The sequence below is a fragment of the Zootoca vivipara genome, chromosome 2 (genome assembly GCF_965207765.1).
Source record: "Zootoca vivipara chromosome 2, rZooViv2.hap1.1, whole genome shotgun sequence".
Taxonomy (NCBI): Eukaryota; Metazoa; Chordata; class Lepidosauria; order Squamata; family Lacertidae; genus Zootoca; species Zootoca vivipara.
This window is the reverse complement of record NC_142584.1, coordinates 46,957,916-46,973,323: the sequence shown is the minus strand read 5'-3', so window position 1 is coordinate 46,973,323 and position 15,408 is coordinate 46,957,916. Positions and strand designations below refer to the sequence as shown.

The following is a 15,408-nucleotide window of genomic DNA, read 5'->3' as shown; positions in this document are numbered from 1 at the left end:
TGTGTGCTTTATTGGTCAATAAACCAACAATAGCCCGCAGCGCCTGGAGACAATCCGTCAGGTCATGTATCCACAGCAGTGACCGGAGGGGAAATGACTGCTGGGAGCAGTGCAGAAAGAAGAAACAATATGGTACACCTGCATCAGCACAAGCGGATGCCTTCATCTCAAAGAAAACATGATTCCCATATTGGTCTCTGCAGCCACAGCAGGCGCTGTAACTCTCCAATGGTTTGACTTCACCCCCAAAGGCGCCTTCTTCCATTATCTCCCAAGACAGATGGATGCCAACCAATTTATTGGTCCAGCACTAAAAACAAACAAAACTGTTTCCTGCATTTACCCTCTGCTGCAATCTGCTGTTCTTCCACCTGCTCCTCCTGTCGCAGCTCGTTCTCCTCGTTCTGGTCATTTGGTTGCTGATGGTTGTTATGGTGTATATTGGCATTATTGTTCTGATGGTTATTATTGTTGTCGTTTTCATTGTTGGAGTTCTGATTGCTGACCAAAGCAGAGGAAACACCAATCCCAGTGCCTGCACTAAGACCTACACGAGCACAACCCTGAAATGCAGTAAAAATTGTTGACAGCAACTGGCAAGAGGCTCCAAAACAAAACACAGTTTGAAATCAGCGATATCTTCCATGATAACATACACACCACAGTGTACTGCTTCTTAAACAAAGAGATTTGAAGCAAGCAATTCCACATTGCCAGCTGCTCCTAATCTCTGCACGGCCATTTCAAACCTCCTGCCCTGAGACAAGTGGACACTTCCCATGAGCCAAACCAATAAGGTTGTGATCTACAAGTCAATCATGATATTGTGAGCTACACAACGCTACCTTTCTGGTTACCAGTTGGTTCAAGATGAAGAGACAGAACACTAAGGTAACATTAGGAAGGTGCTGTGAGTCATCACACTATTAAGACAAGGACGTACAACATGCTTTTGCAGAAACCTATTGTGTAAATTTATTCTCTTTATGGAGGTGAATACATAATGGTGGGAAAATGCAAGAGGAGACATGAAGTTGGTTTGTAGCTAAGGATGCAACCCTACTTATTGGACAGTAAGCCACATTAATGCAGTGGGACTTACTTCTGAGTAAACATGCACATGACTGCACAGCAAGTGATTAAATTTCCTAAGAGTGATGGCTACAACTTTCCTCTGTAGTTGGCTTTGCCTTGCCTTCTGCTTCCTCTCCTCCTCTGTCCTTTGGGGCCTTCATCTCTCACTCTACTTCCCCAAATCCCTTGCTGTTGCTCATTTATATTTCTTCATTTATGTTTCAAGACAAAAGCCGTACTCGTCACTGCTCACATTTATTTTATTTTTTGGTTTTGTTTTTTTAAAAAATGTATTTTATTAAAGATTTCTTGGTTTACAAATGTATGTGCAATGTCTATTTTTTCAAGTTACATTTTCTATTGATCAGTTTCATTTGTTGAGACATTAGTGTTACATTCGGAAGAAAAAGGGGGGAAGAGGTGAAGGGGGAGTGGTGAGTGGGGGTGGAGTCGGGTGGAGATGTTTCTATTTTACTTAATGTATGGGGGGGGTTGTGTCAGCGTCACCTTGTGCAGGTTCTCACATTTATTCTTAACCCTTCATTTATCACCATGTCAAGCAGAGAAGTATCTGCGTCTTTCCCTAGTCTGGTGCAAATTGGTTGCTAAGCAAGCAAGCAAGCAAGCAAGCAAGCAAGCAAGCAAGCAAGCAAGCCTGAGATACGGGTGGGAACTGGAATAGCAGCTTCTGATGATACAGAGGTACAGTTGTCTTCCTAAAGTAGAAGACAGCAGTGCTGCACCATATGCAGTCCCTAGGGAGGAAGGGACAGGTGTGTGGGGGAGAGTGCTCTTTCCTGGGAGAGAGGCTGTAGGCTTCCCAAACATGTGCTATTATTTCAGCCTGTCTCAGCTTTTACATAATCCCTCTCCAGCAAGGCAGGCAGATTCACAGAAGTGTGACACATTGCTACAGAATATATGTAGTGAAATATGGTTTTTGATAAGTCTTCCTGCATTGTTCAATACTGAGAAATGCAAGGGATTCCTTGACATAACGTATCTAATTTTCCTAAGCATGAAATTAAACCAAAAGAAAAGGGGAATGCAAAATATAAAGATTAGCAAGAATTCCAGCAAAATGAGATCACTGCAGCAATGTAGACATGATTCAGACATTCTTGTAACAAGCTTCTTGCTTATTATAATTTGCATATTTATACTAATTACAGTATAAATAGTAATTATAGTAGTAATTGTACTACTATCATTTGCAATACTGAACTTGTCATTTTCATGTTCCTGCTTTCCTAATATGGTCACTGAACCACAGTTTGAATGTTTAAAAACAGTTACCTGAAGTACTTTCTAATTAGAAGTTTAAAAAATACGTACCAAAAGTCTAGTATATTTCACTTACCCTAAAGACATTTGAAGCACACAGCAAAGTACGCTTAAAAAAAAACACCTTACCTTGGGAGGTTCCCGGAACATCTGGTCCAGAGAGATAAACTCCAAGCTTGGCAGTAACTCAATAAACTGACTAAATGAGTCTAGTTTTATTGCATGGCATCTCACCAAGGTGAGATCAAACAGCCGAGTCCATCTTGAATGATCTATTGCAGGGTGGGGAGAGTGAGAGAAATAAATGAACTTAATTACCGGTAACAGATTTCTTACCTAAAATCTGCTTAACCATTCCCCACTTAAAGTTCTAGGTTTCAATTTAGAATCGTCACCATTCTAAAAAAGGTATACTTCCTGGTTATTCTGATGCATCCATTCTTAATTGAGGTCCTTTGCCTACTTAGAATGGCAAAAAACTAATAAAATCTAGCCCAGGGGTCCCCAGACTACGGCCCGGGGGCCGGATGCGGCCCAATTGGCCTGCCAATCCGGCCCGCGACGACCTCCGCCGCCCACTGCTGCCGCCCGCTCTTACGGCACGCAGCGCGGCAGCGCTCTTCCGGGTCGGGAAAAAAGTGCCGAAAATCCTTTGTGTGCATGCGTATGGGCCTCTCCCGACCCGGAAGAGGTCATTTCTGGTGCACTTCCGGGTCGGGGGAGGCTCATACGCATGCACACAACAGATTTTCAGCGCTTTTTCCACCCTGGAAGCGCGCCTCCGCGCCAGTAAGCACCCGTGCGCACGGGCGCGCACTCCCCCGCCCGCCGGCCCGCACAGGCGCGCGCTCCCCCGTCCTCCGGCCCGCCGCGCGATCGGCGCGGTGGGAACCGGCCCAAACGCCGGTAAGTCTGGGGACCCCTGATCTAGCCTTTTGCAGTTGGTTGCTAAGACAGAACAGAAACTGTCACTATGGCCCAAAAGAATTTAGCTTCCTAACTGAAAATGTATTCTCTTGATTTTGGTATATACAACAACTGATTTTGGTATATACAACAACTGTGTAGCACAGAGTCAATTAGCTCTTAAGAAGGGAAATAAAATAGGGAAAGGAAATAATTGTGTTGACTGCCCAAGATTTCATTTAATCAGTAGGTTTTAATGGGTGGAATCATTCTGGTAGGAGCTTCTGTTCATGAAAGGTCCCCTTTATGAGCCCAACAAAATATAATTTAATGGATCCCACCCATTAAAATCTGCTGGCTAAACTTGAAATTTTAGTCAGTAACAAAGGGGCTGTTTGTTTATTGATTACTTTATATTGATTACTTCCAAGGATCTCAAAGGTTTCAGGGGTACACAATTCCTGGTGACTTGCAGGTGGAGTAGATGGAGAAGCCCCATAGCATGTGAACATATTAGAATACCCAGGAAGTACAGGTTTCTTTATAAAGGTGGCACTCTGCCTTTTTACCTCAACACATCCCAATACAATTTATCAAATCATCCTCACCAAAACAAGATCAAGACACCTAGCATGCAGCCAATTAAAAGTTGCAGAATGGGACAAGTTCAAGAGATATCTACAAAAAAATAACAGTGATATGGCACCGTTTGAATGACCCTTGTGAATATAAAACATTGAGAAATAAGGAAAAAAGGTACAATAGAAAATATATTAAGAGTAAGGTAATAATCGTAAGTACATTAACTATTATAAATGTTAATTAATGTACATCAGGAAATGATGGGAAGTTTACTTTATTTTATGTAATGTTATGTTATGTTATTCCACGGTATGTTATTGTATTCTATTTTAGTTTAGTTAGACTTTATGTGGAAAGAGAACGTATAAGTCTAAATTAATCTTTAACGTTAAATTTATTTAAGATTATTTTTCTCTCTTTGTACTTGTACGTGTGAATTTAACACTGTGTATACCAATGAACTTCAATAAAGGGTTTTTTAAAAAAGCAGCAGCAAATCTCTGAAAGAATATTCAAATTGGCTTAAAAAATAAAATAAAACCACTCTGAATTTTCATCAAAAGCCAAGAGAGATGGTGTCAAACAAAACATCTCAGGAAAGGGTGTGCAGTTAGGGTAACACAGTTAAGGCCCCATCTCCGGTTGCTACCTGCTTAAGCTCTGAAGTCATATAGGAACTTAAAGGTGTCTATCAGAGAAGTGTAATAATCACAAACAGTGGTCAATTTAATTAAGTAGGGGCTACATTTCGTTTGCTGAAGTGCTTTAACCCCTTAATCAAATGTGTTCTTGTGCACACAATACCTGTAATCCAACTGCTTGGATTGTGCAGATGTGGACAGTTGTAGATAACAAGGTACTTAATGGAGGAGAATACTTCATTCACCGCTTTCATTCCAATGTCTGTGATGATGCCTGGATTTTCAACCACGTCAGCCAAGCCATATTTCACGAGGTCTGCATTAATCATTTTACCTGGGGTCAGGGGGAAGAGAACAGAAAAAAAATAGCAACTTGCTCTTTCCATAATTCTCTACAGCAATTCAGTCTGAGCACTGCACACAGTTATAGTAATGAGCGCTTGAGCTTATCTGCTGGACCCAAACAATGGGAAAAGTAAAGCAGGTAAAGTGAAGCCTTTAAAAATCAAAGTGCTTCAAAAGGTTGCAAATTCACCCATCATTGGTCTATAAAAGATACAGTCTTTATTTTGGCTTTCACTTGTTTTAAAGTAAAAACCTTATCCATCAGATTTACCAATGCAATCTCCCTGCCCCTTGCTTTATAAGGAATCAGCATGTCTAGTTGTATCCCCCCCATAAGGGATATCCATGGGTACAAATTGCAGGGCTGGGTATGCAAGGGAGCAGTTATGAAGTAATAATGACATTCCAACCAACCTCTCATCAAACCTATCAACATAAAACATCTCCAGAGACTTAGAATATTTACAGTTGCTGCTTGCCTGGGATGAATTTCAAGTGAGCAGGCAAGTGGCAAATATACACCCCTTCCTGCTCCTGAAGTCTTGCTTGTGCCAGTCCTAGACTAGCACTGGTCAAAATGTTTGTCCCTGTCTCCTGGCAAATCAGAAAGAGCAGCACCCCAAGGCAGGAGCCACAACCCTCCCCCGTATTTCTATCGCTGGAGAAATGCCAACACATGCTGTGATTATTTCCTCTGCACTTGCACACTTATTCACTTCTCTTCTGGGAAGAGGAATAGTTCATATGCAATAGGCAGAAAGAAAAGGAAGAAAGGATAGCAATTGCTGGCTGGAAAAGAGCTGTAGAAATTGGAGTTCTTGGTGAAGCCCAGAAATAAACAGTAAATTGCAAGAACTCGGGCCAGGAGGAAGATGAATTTCAAGTAAGTCTTCAAAAAGTTTTATTTATGTAATGATAAGATGAATTCAAATAGGAATCAATTCCAGTATGATAATGAGTCAAATAAAAATAAATTCCAGTGAAAAAATCCCAGGACAAGGCCCTGTTTCTCCAATTCTTCATCAGCAATGTTTTAATGGTCAGAGTGTACCAAGTAAACATACCAAGGTACACTCTGACCATTAAAACATTGCTGATGAAGAACTGACGAAACAGGGCTTTGTCCTGGGATTTTTTCCACTGGAACTTATTTTTATTTGCCTCATCATCAGGCTGGAAAAGAGCTGCCTTCCCATTTTGACTTGAAATAGTGCATGTCACTATCTTAGCGTTTTCATGCACTACTGACTCCACACCAAGGTTTAATTCTCACATGAGAATATTGAAGAATGTGGATTGTTTCCATACCACCAACAGATGACACCAAAAAAATCCAATGCCCACATAGCCATATTTGCACAAGCTATTTTAGTCAAGGTTCCCTGTGTAAGACATCTGCAGGTGTCATCATGGAAAAGCATCAGCAGGGAACTAGTGGCTGCTCATGCATTACACAAGGATGTATCATACAGCAGCTTGCCTCTCTAAGATTAGAAGCAAATAGACCAGGGACGGGAACCTGTGGCCCTCCAGATTTATTGGCCTCCCATCTGTCCTAGTCAGCATGGCCAATAATCAGATATGATGCTGTTGGACTACAACTCACATCTGGAAGGTGAAAGGTTAGCTCACCCCCTCATCTAGGCAGATAACATCCAGATCTACCCTAACATCTGATAGATAACCCAAAGGAAAATTGAAGGATTTCATACACTGCAGCAAAAACTCATCAACGTAGCCAAGATGTAGTGTTTCAAATTGTGGAAACTCCAATTCTGCCATCTTTAGTGCAGAGAATACTCCATCTTTGGTTAGGGAAGGCTGGATTCGTACTTCATGCAACCTGAAAAGAGACGAAACAAAATGAGAAAAGCAACACCATTTTTTTAAAAAAAAAGCTACACCAATACCACATCCCTGACAAAAATTAATATATCTTAATAAAATCCTGATCAAATCAATGGGGCCATAGGTAGCACTGAAAATTTATAAGGGCCAGTTGTCAGTCACAGGTCTAAGAGGAGGGCATTCCATACTCAAGGCATCGTGGCAGAAAAGGCCCTTCCCTTGGTTGTTGCATAACAGATTTGCATTAGCTGCAGAGCAACCAAAACAGCCTCCTCAGCTGATTCAGGCACACAGGCAAGTTGATGTTGAAGGAGACACACCTTCAAATATTTAGAATCCAAATTGCTTACAGCTTTATAAGTCATTATTAGCACCTTGAATTTGGCTCATCAACAAATGGGCAGCCAGTGCAATTCTTTGAGGATTTTTTTAAAGAAGCTATGATGAAAAATAAGGTGCTGCAGAATTAAAAGCAGTGCACAGAATTCACTAACATCAGTATGCAAAGGTCTATCAATATGACTTTCATGTATAAACATAATGGTGACTCACTGGCAAATACAATTAAAAGGAGAAAGACTGCTGAAATGATTCAAGTACCTTCGTGCAGCAGTTATGATGAGGTAGCCAAGGTCCACTTCCAGAGCATTCTTGCAGGCTCCCAGAACTATAGTGTGCAAATTTCTAAAGCCCCCTGTTGATAGATAAGAAGAGGGGTTCACTATATTTGAGTATCAACACTAAGCCTCCCTGGAATAATTATGTGCACAGTGTATTGGAGAAACAAAAGCAAAATTCTACAGTTTTATCTCAATATATGGTCCACCAATCCTTGTCTATAAAGGATAGCCTGACTAAAGAAACCAACTTAAATTTGTTTCAACACATTACTATTTATTGAGCAGAATTAATCTCAATGCCTGTATCCAATTACAACACACTCACAATAGACCAGCTGAAATGGCTGACCCTGGATAACTTAAATCCATTTATTTCAATGGGGTTACACTGAGTATGACTTATACAAGTCAGGATAAAAAAAAAACCCTGTGTGCTCTGCAATAACTGAATGGAATGATATGTCTCTTTTCATCATGGATGCACAGATTGGGAAGCAGCTGTTAGTATCTTTATTTCTGAGCTGTATACATGGAGTAAAAAAAGGACACCAATTCTCAAATGTTGGCAAGTATATATTTTTTCTCCCAGCAGCAATTAATTAAATGGCAGCAAATGTGTTGTCTGCAGCCTCCACAGGCCATTCAGTGGTGTGAAGAAAGACTTCCCCACCGCCTTTTCTAGCATGCTAAATATCTCAACAATTAAGCCCTGTTACAGCACTTTCAAACACAGCAGACATTTGACACCCACAATGCTTCTTTTCACAATGGATGGACTGCATGAGAAGAATCTAGCTGAATATCAATGGAGGCTTCGGTTCACAGAAAATGGTGTGTTTGTGCACAAGCTAAGGCTAGCATCACCTACAGCATGGTGAATGTACATGCTGGGACCATAAATGAACAAGTTCTTAGTCTCTCATGTAGTCTAAGGCAAAGTATCCAGCATCGTGAAATCCAATTATTGCTTTCAACTTTAAAGAGAAAGATCTAAATTTACCTATTACCTTCACTTGTTTTCACACACCACCACAAAGTCTTAGAAAAGTAAATACTGTCAGTAGTTGGTTTCAAAGAAGAAATTTTGTAAATGGTATACTACTCTCAATTCTAAGTAAGAGACTGCCTACCAGATCTCCAGCTGTCTTCTACAACATGCTGAATAAGACCCCCAAGGAAGGGAACTCGAACTAATTCTAGATGTTCCAGATTTCGGGCAGAAGCCAATCCTGTGACCAAGGGGACATACTTCAACGAGTTTGTGGGTCCTACAAAAGACAGAAATATTCCAACAGTCAGCATTCACTGGTGAATGGCTAAGTAGACATTTTATGTACAGCAGCAACATCATTATATTGCTCAAATATGAATTTTCAAACATTGTACTCAAGTGGGGAAATGGTTTGCTTACTAGCACTGAAAAGAGAATGTAGAAAATGCCCATACGAACAGATTTACAGAGCTATAGTTCTATACTGCTGCAGAAGTACTATAGGAATATCCATGTTGAAAGCAACAACACACTTTCTATGAAAACATATTGGATAAAATTGCCAGCAAACATGTAGTTCAATTCTCACAACATTAAACTGACTACATAGTCATTTGGTCTTTAAGCAAATTATATGCTATTTCCTTATTCAAACTTACTTTGAACACAGATCCACATTCATTGTTAGTAAATGAGAAGCATACCCTCCCCTCCCAATATAAATTCGGGGAAAGGACCTTATGCTCTTTTACCTGCACAATTTCTCATGACAAAAGTGCGTAAACTGATGCAAAGGAAATCTTTAAAAGGCTGTGGTTTGGTGAGCCTCACCCACTTCAGGTACAGGTGCCTCAGCATTGGGATGCAAGGAATGTCAGGTACATTAACGCCTAAAATACAAGAAACAAAGCAGTACGTCAGGTCCAAAAACCAGACATTTCAATGACAAACACGAAAAGGCTTAATTTTTGTAGGGGTGTTTGCAGCAATACTTGCAGACTAGGACTCTAAAAGCAAACAAAACAGTGTTTAAGCTAAGAATTCAGCACAATGAAGTGAAATAACTGCGCTTTCTGATTTCACAGCTTTTCAGTTATGATGTATCCACTGGAAGTATTTCACTACAATGCTTACCTACTAAGTGCAAAGTCTGAATTTTAGCTCCTATTGGTATTTTTAGTTTATTTTCAGGTGGAATTGGGAAGGCACCATTGCGATTTCGAAACTTTCCAAGGATGTGAACTTGTGGCATGTATGTCCAAATGGCTTCTACCAGTTCCAAGTGGGAAGTTTCAACACCCTAAAGAAAAAAAAGTGAAAAAAGTTTTAAAAAAGAGTATAGAATGATAGGAAATCCCAATCATTAGCATAAGTGCTCTCTCTCTCAAGTAACTATTAGGAGCAAGAATAATCTTCAATACTCTTTCAATTCATGTAAGCAGCAGTAAAAAATGAACTGAATTGACACATGCATTTCTTAGTTATAATGTTGTAATAATTCATGCCTAGCTTACACTGGAATAGAGCTAAAATTCTAAAGTTTACTTTTATTTGCTAGTGATTGATACACCTACCTTTCCATAAATCCCAGGCAACTAACAATAAAAACATGTAACTAGAATATCTTAACATCAATTAAGTTTACGAATTCAGTGCTATAAAAACACAAAGAAATTCATCCAATTAGAGGAAATATTTTGAAACTTCACAAAAGGTTCGAAGGAATACTTCAACTTTTTTTAAGCCTAAGTATTGAAGTACAGAAAAATACCTCAAAGAAAAGACTTCAAAAGTTTTATATAGGTGGAATTACACAATGGAAAATAGACCCTGATTTCCAGTGTCAAAATCAGTAGCTGCTGCAGAAGGCAAGAGAATCTTATTATTATTTTTAATGTAGTAGGATATGCATAGGTCTCATAGATGAAAGATAAATCTTTTTAACATGACACTTCCGAAGCTACCAATTCACTCTAACACCTGTATTCAGTTATTGGACCTTCCCACCCCACCCCTTGTTCTGCATATAATCCACATATTGTGCAAACAAAAATAAGTGATTAAATGTAGATTCACAGATATATGAATAACTATTTGGACAAATAACTATTTGTACTATTTTCCAGTCACGTAATTTCTGGCCCATCTGTTTGCAATAGTTGGATTTTAAGGACAGAATTCCAGATTTAATTAAAAGCGCAGCTGAGTAATAGCTGAATTTAAATTTCAGTAGCTGATAATATGCTAAATAGATATAAGTGAATGCAACTGAACAAAATCCACAAGATACAGCACCATCTGCTGTTTTGTATAACCATATCCATCCCCTCACACCCTACGAATATGACCAAGGATCACAAGTGCCATATGAATATGTATGTTTAGATTTTGGATATACAACACCTACTAGTAGATTTGGGCAAGCTTGCAGGGCTTCTAGAACTCCTGGGATGCTGAAAGCTTCATAACCACGAACTCTGCGCCTGTCCAGGTGCCTGGGGTGAAGCCCATACAGCTGCTCAATATCTGGCATTTTCTTCAGCAATGTCAGGAAGCTGGAATCTGTGAATCCTGAGAAGATGACACATATTTTATCTCTGAGGAAGAAGAGAAGTATAGATGTGCAAGGAAGACGGGTGGTGCAGTTTTCAATCCACATATAACGACAGAGCAAGGATTTGTGTTGCTTTCTTTGTTTTATTTTACCCCGCATGCATCACCACCCATATTTTGGACAAACGCAAAAAAGAGGAACCATATACTTAGTTTTGTTATTCTAGGAGTCAAATTCTAGAGCTCAAAGGCAAGGCTGGAGAACTACAAAAGTACTCCACTGCTTAGAAAACAACAAAAAATGGAGTACATACAAGAAGAGAGTATGATTGATTAGTCAAGTTTTGGCAGAAATACGAGAACTCAAAAAGGTGGACTCTAATTTGGACATGATCCAGCTAAAGTTATGCATTTCCCCCACTATGGATTTAAACTGGAGATGCTTAATTTGCAGAGTATGAGGGGACTAAAATGCTTTGACTAAGTTATGTCAACTTTTTTTTTTTACAATCCTTTTGGCACAAATATATGTTGGCTTCCTCACCTCCCCATTTTGTAATTGAGCACATTATGTTACTGCTCATGTACTCATAATACACTGTTTGACTTATTTTTCTTGCTAACAAACCAAAGCCACTTGTCCCTTCATTCTCATTTCCCCTTTTAAAGATGGGTACCATATTTTCTTCCTTTGGACTATTATAACTGTCCCCAACCTTCCTGGGTCAAGATGATACAGTATTCCTCTTGTTTCTATGTGCATCCAGAAAACAGCAACTAAATTTTTATTAGGCGTTTTAAATACTGATTGTACTTTACAATCATTTGGGGGGATGTGTGTAAGCTATTTCATCATCAGCAGGTTTAGAACAGGAAATGATGGGTCCTCTATTAATATAAATCATGTAAGGAATGGCTTTTGAGAGATATCATAGCAACTACACAGTATTTTATCATGCAGAAAACATGTCTTCTTTTGTATTTTCCATCTTATGTCAGTGGTTTCAAATCTTCTTTTTTCAAGTAACTCTTCACTGATTTGTCCAACAGAAAGCACTGTCTTAAAGAAGACTCAGTGCATATTTTAGGCTATACACAAAGTTCACACAGGACATGGCCAAGCCTTCTGTGCCTCACTGTTGCCCTTCTTGAACCAAGTGCTCAACTAAAAACACACCAAAACACACAGGTACATAAGGCAGAAGCTTGGTAATAATAGACAAAATATTTAAGAGAGGCTTATCTGCCATTACTGACCTCCTCAATGAGGAATACAATGTGACATAAAGGTAAAGGTAAAGGGACCCCTGACCATTAGGTCCCGTCGTGACCGACTCTGGGGTTGCACGCTCATCTCACATTATTGGCCGAGGGAATCATAATAGTCGGCGTACAGCTTCCAGGTCATGTGGCCAGCATGACTAAGCCACTTCTGGCGAACCAGAGCAGCACACGGAAACGCCGTTTACCTTTCCACTGTAGCGGTACCTATTTATCTACTTGCACTTTGACGTGCTTTCGAACTGCAAGGTTGGCAGGAGCTGGGACCGAGTAACAGGAGCTCACCCCGTCGCGGGGATTCAAACCGCCGACCTTCTGATCGGCAAGCCCTAGGCTCTGGGGTTTAACCCACAGCGCCGCCGCCCCTGATACTGTGTTTTTATATTTTTGGCATGTTTTATTGGTGGCTCCTTATTTTGTACTACTATTATGATTTCCTTTAAAATGAAACCTATACAAAGGAAAAATGTATACCTCCATTTTTAATCTCTCAGTTCTAGAAATCTTGGTGCACAAACATTTGAAAAAACATTTGTTCTAGATCAGGCATAGGCAAACTCCGGCCCTCCAGATGTTTGGGACTACAATTCCCATAATCCCTAGCTAACAGGACCAGTGGCCAGGGGTGATGGGAATTGTAGTCCCAAACATCTGGAGGGCCGGAGTTTGCCTAGGCCTATTCTAGATAGGCACTAAGTAATATCATGGGGTGGGGGGGAATAAGCACAGCCACAGAGGCAAACTTCAGTGCATGCACATGTAGGTTTTTCTGTATCTAACAATCTTTGGCAGAGGGATCATTCGGTCCAGCAAATTCAACGAATAGTCTTGGGCAAGTCACTCACTCTTGGCCCCAGTTCCCCAGCTGCAAAATGGGAGGTATAGCATCATCTTGCATAAGGTTGTAGTGAGAACAAGGAAGGGTCACATCTGATATTGCCATATTGTCCATCAGAGTGCACCTGCAAGTCACAAAAGGAATGACAAAAAAAGGCATCAGAGGGACTTCTGCCATGCCTCTTTGGGAACTGAAGATGGGTAAAAGTCCTTCTGCTGCGCAATTCTTATCCAAGGAGTGGCTTGAGGATGCACTCCTATGAATAGAAACCGTTGCTAGCGCTGGAAGGGGCCCTGAAAAAATACTCCATAAAGCCATTGTGCATGCAAAAAGTGCTATAGAAATTTAGACTCCATTAAATGCTTTTTAAAAACAATGGCTTGTAACAGCTATAATTTAAAAGCATAATATATACTGTAGTGCATCACCACTCTGATTAAGAGCAACACTCACCAGTGGGCATATATTCCCACCAGCGGCCTGCGCAGAGATCCACAACCTTCACCACTCTCAAATATAGGGTGACTGCTTCCTTTAACTTCCGAGAGAGGCATTCCATGCACATGATATCTTGCAGGGGAAGATACCTTCAGAAGGAGAGTGGGAGAAGAAAATATAGGATTAATTCTCAAATGGTTTTTCTTTCCTCTGCTGTTAAAACAAATGACAATCTGCTGTTAAAACAAATGACAATCTGGATGCTGCTATACACATCCCCACACACTCATAGCACATAATAAATTCAGCAATGGATGCAAGTACTATTGTATTAAAACAGTATTAAAATTGTATTAAAACTGTAGTATTGTATTAAAGCAGAAATAATGTATGGCTATCAAACAGGCAAGGGCAGGCATAGGCAAACTCAGCCCTCCAGATGTTTTGGGACTACAATTCCCATCATCCCTGATCACTGGTCCTGTTAGCTAGGGATCATGGGAGTTGTAGTCCCAAAACATCTGGAGGGTTGAGTTTGCCTATGCCTGGGCAAGGCACTCAATTCAACAGTTTGACTGGAAATAATACAACTGCGGCTAATACCATTCACTTCATCAGAAAATTAAATTGGATGATTTCTTAGACTAAAAAATATATAAGTTTGTCAAAATAAATCTCATAGAACTACAGGTACAGAGCTGGAAAGGACATTGAGGATCCTCTAGTTCAACCCCCCACAATGCAGGAATGTGCAGCTGTCCCATACAGGGATCAAACCTCCAACCTTGGCATTATCAGCACCACACTCTAACCAGCTGAGCTGGTGGAATTTGCTGCCAAGGAGTGTGGTGGAGTCTCCTTCTTTGGAGGTCTTTAAGCATTTCTCTATGCCTACAGGAAGGCAAATAGCAAGCATCTCTCATTCACAAAACTTTCAAATCTGTGATTGCTGCATCCAACTTTCATGATTTAGGGGGCTAGCTCTTTTGATTCTGAACATTAGGACTTGAAACTCCACCTAGGTCAGTCTAACTGAGACCCACCTGACAAATTTAAAAGTAGTAGTAGTAGGAGGAGGAGCAGTACCCGGCTCATCTAACTGGGTTGCACCAGCCACTCTGGGCAGTTTCCAACATATATGAAAACAGAATAAAACATTTAAAAACTTCCCTAAACAGGGCTGCCTTCAGATGTCTTCTAAAGGTTATATACCGGTAGTTACTTATCTCCTTGACATCTGTTGGAAGGGTGTTCTACAGGGCAGGCACCACCATCAAGAAAGCCCTCCACGATGGAGGCAGCCTTCATTGTCACTAGGTAGCCTCGATGATGAGCCCTCATCAGTGTTCAATTGCATTTGACTAGAGTTTTCCTCCACTCATGTTCAAGCCATCTCTTTCTTGCCCTAAACTCTGGAGTATATAAGGGAGTCAAAGAGGCTCCACAAAGCAAGGGAGGGCTCACAGGATCAAAAATCACCCAGAACCACCCAGAAACCTATTGGATCTATCCGTTTCTGAGAGTGGACCATCCTAACAGGTCCCTCGCCACTCAAAATAGCCTCTAGGTGAAGAAAAGCTTCCCTCAATTGTCACCTAGCACCAGCCATTCCACTAGGTTGCCTGAATTGTTTCCACTCTGGTTGCTCATTAGACTACCGTGTTTCTCCTAAAATAAAACATGTCTTATATTTATTTTTCCTCCCAAAAAACACACCACGGCTTATTTTCAGGGGATGTCTTTTTTTTTTTTGGTGTCTTTGCGGAGGGGGGAGAGACGGAGCGAGGCGAAACGGTGTGTGTGTGCACCTGGGTAAGGAAAAGGGGACTTCTCCCTCGCGCGCACGCACGCACAAGAGCACCAGAAGAGTGCTCTTCGCGCTGCACTGTGCTCCCCGAAGCGGCAGCACGAAGAGCCCGGTGAGAGGCAGCTGCGGCTGCAGGTGAAGCCCGGGATCTGCGTGGGCGACTGGGGGTGAACGCACTGAGCGCTGCGGCGGTAGCGAAG

General features: G+C 40.9%; 1 protein-coding gene across 8 annotated transcripts in view; it reads right to left on the bottom strand.

Annotated features, from left to right (window-relative positions):
- The window catches only part of FBXO38 (F-box protein 38), a 39,070-nt gene that overhangs the window by 20,121 nt on the left and 3,541 nt on the right, over window positions 1-15,408 (bottom strand). For 4 of the 8 annotated variants that reach the window (XM_088661803.1, XM_060271713.2, XM_035105227.3 and 1 more), the window contains 10 exons: window positions 13,417-13,550; window positions 10,699-10,862; window positions 9,426-9,591; window positions 9,044-9,181; window positions 8,431-8,568; window positions 7,281-7,374; window positions 6,545-6,675; window positions 4,651-4,821; window positions 2,488-2,630; window positions 344-563 (listed from right to left, as the gene is read on the bottom strand). In XM_088661803.1, coding sequence (XP_088517929.1) covers window positions 344-563; window positions 2,488-2,630; window positions 4,651-4,821; window positions 6,545-6,675; window positions 7,281-7,374; window positions 8,431-8,568; window positions 9,044-9,181; window positions 9,426-9,591; window positions 10,699-10,862; window positions 13,417-13,550 — 1,499 coding nt within the window. Of the gene's footprint in view, window positions 1-343; window positions 564-2,487; window positions 2,631-4,650; window positions 4,822-6,544; window positions 6,676-7,280; window positions 7,375-8,430; window positions 8,569-9,043; window positions 9,182-9,425; window positions 9,592-10,698; window positions 10,889-12,970; window positions 13,088-13,416; window positions 13,551-15,408 lie in introns of all 8 variants that reach the window. The other 4 variants (XM_088661806.1, XM_035105229.2, XM_088661804.1 and 1 more) reach the window with 3 other exon arrangements.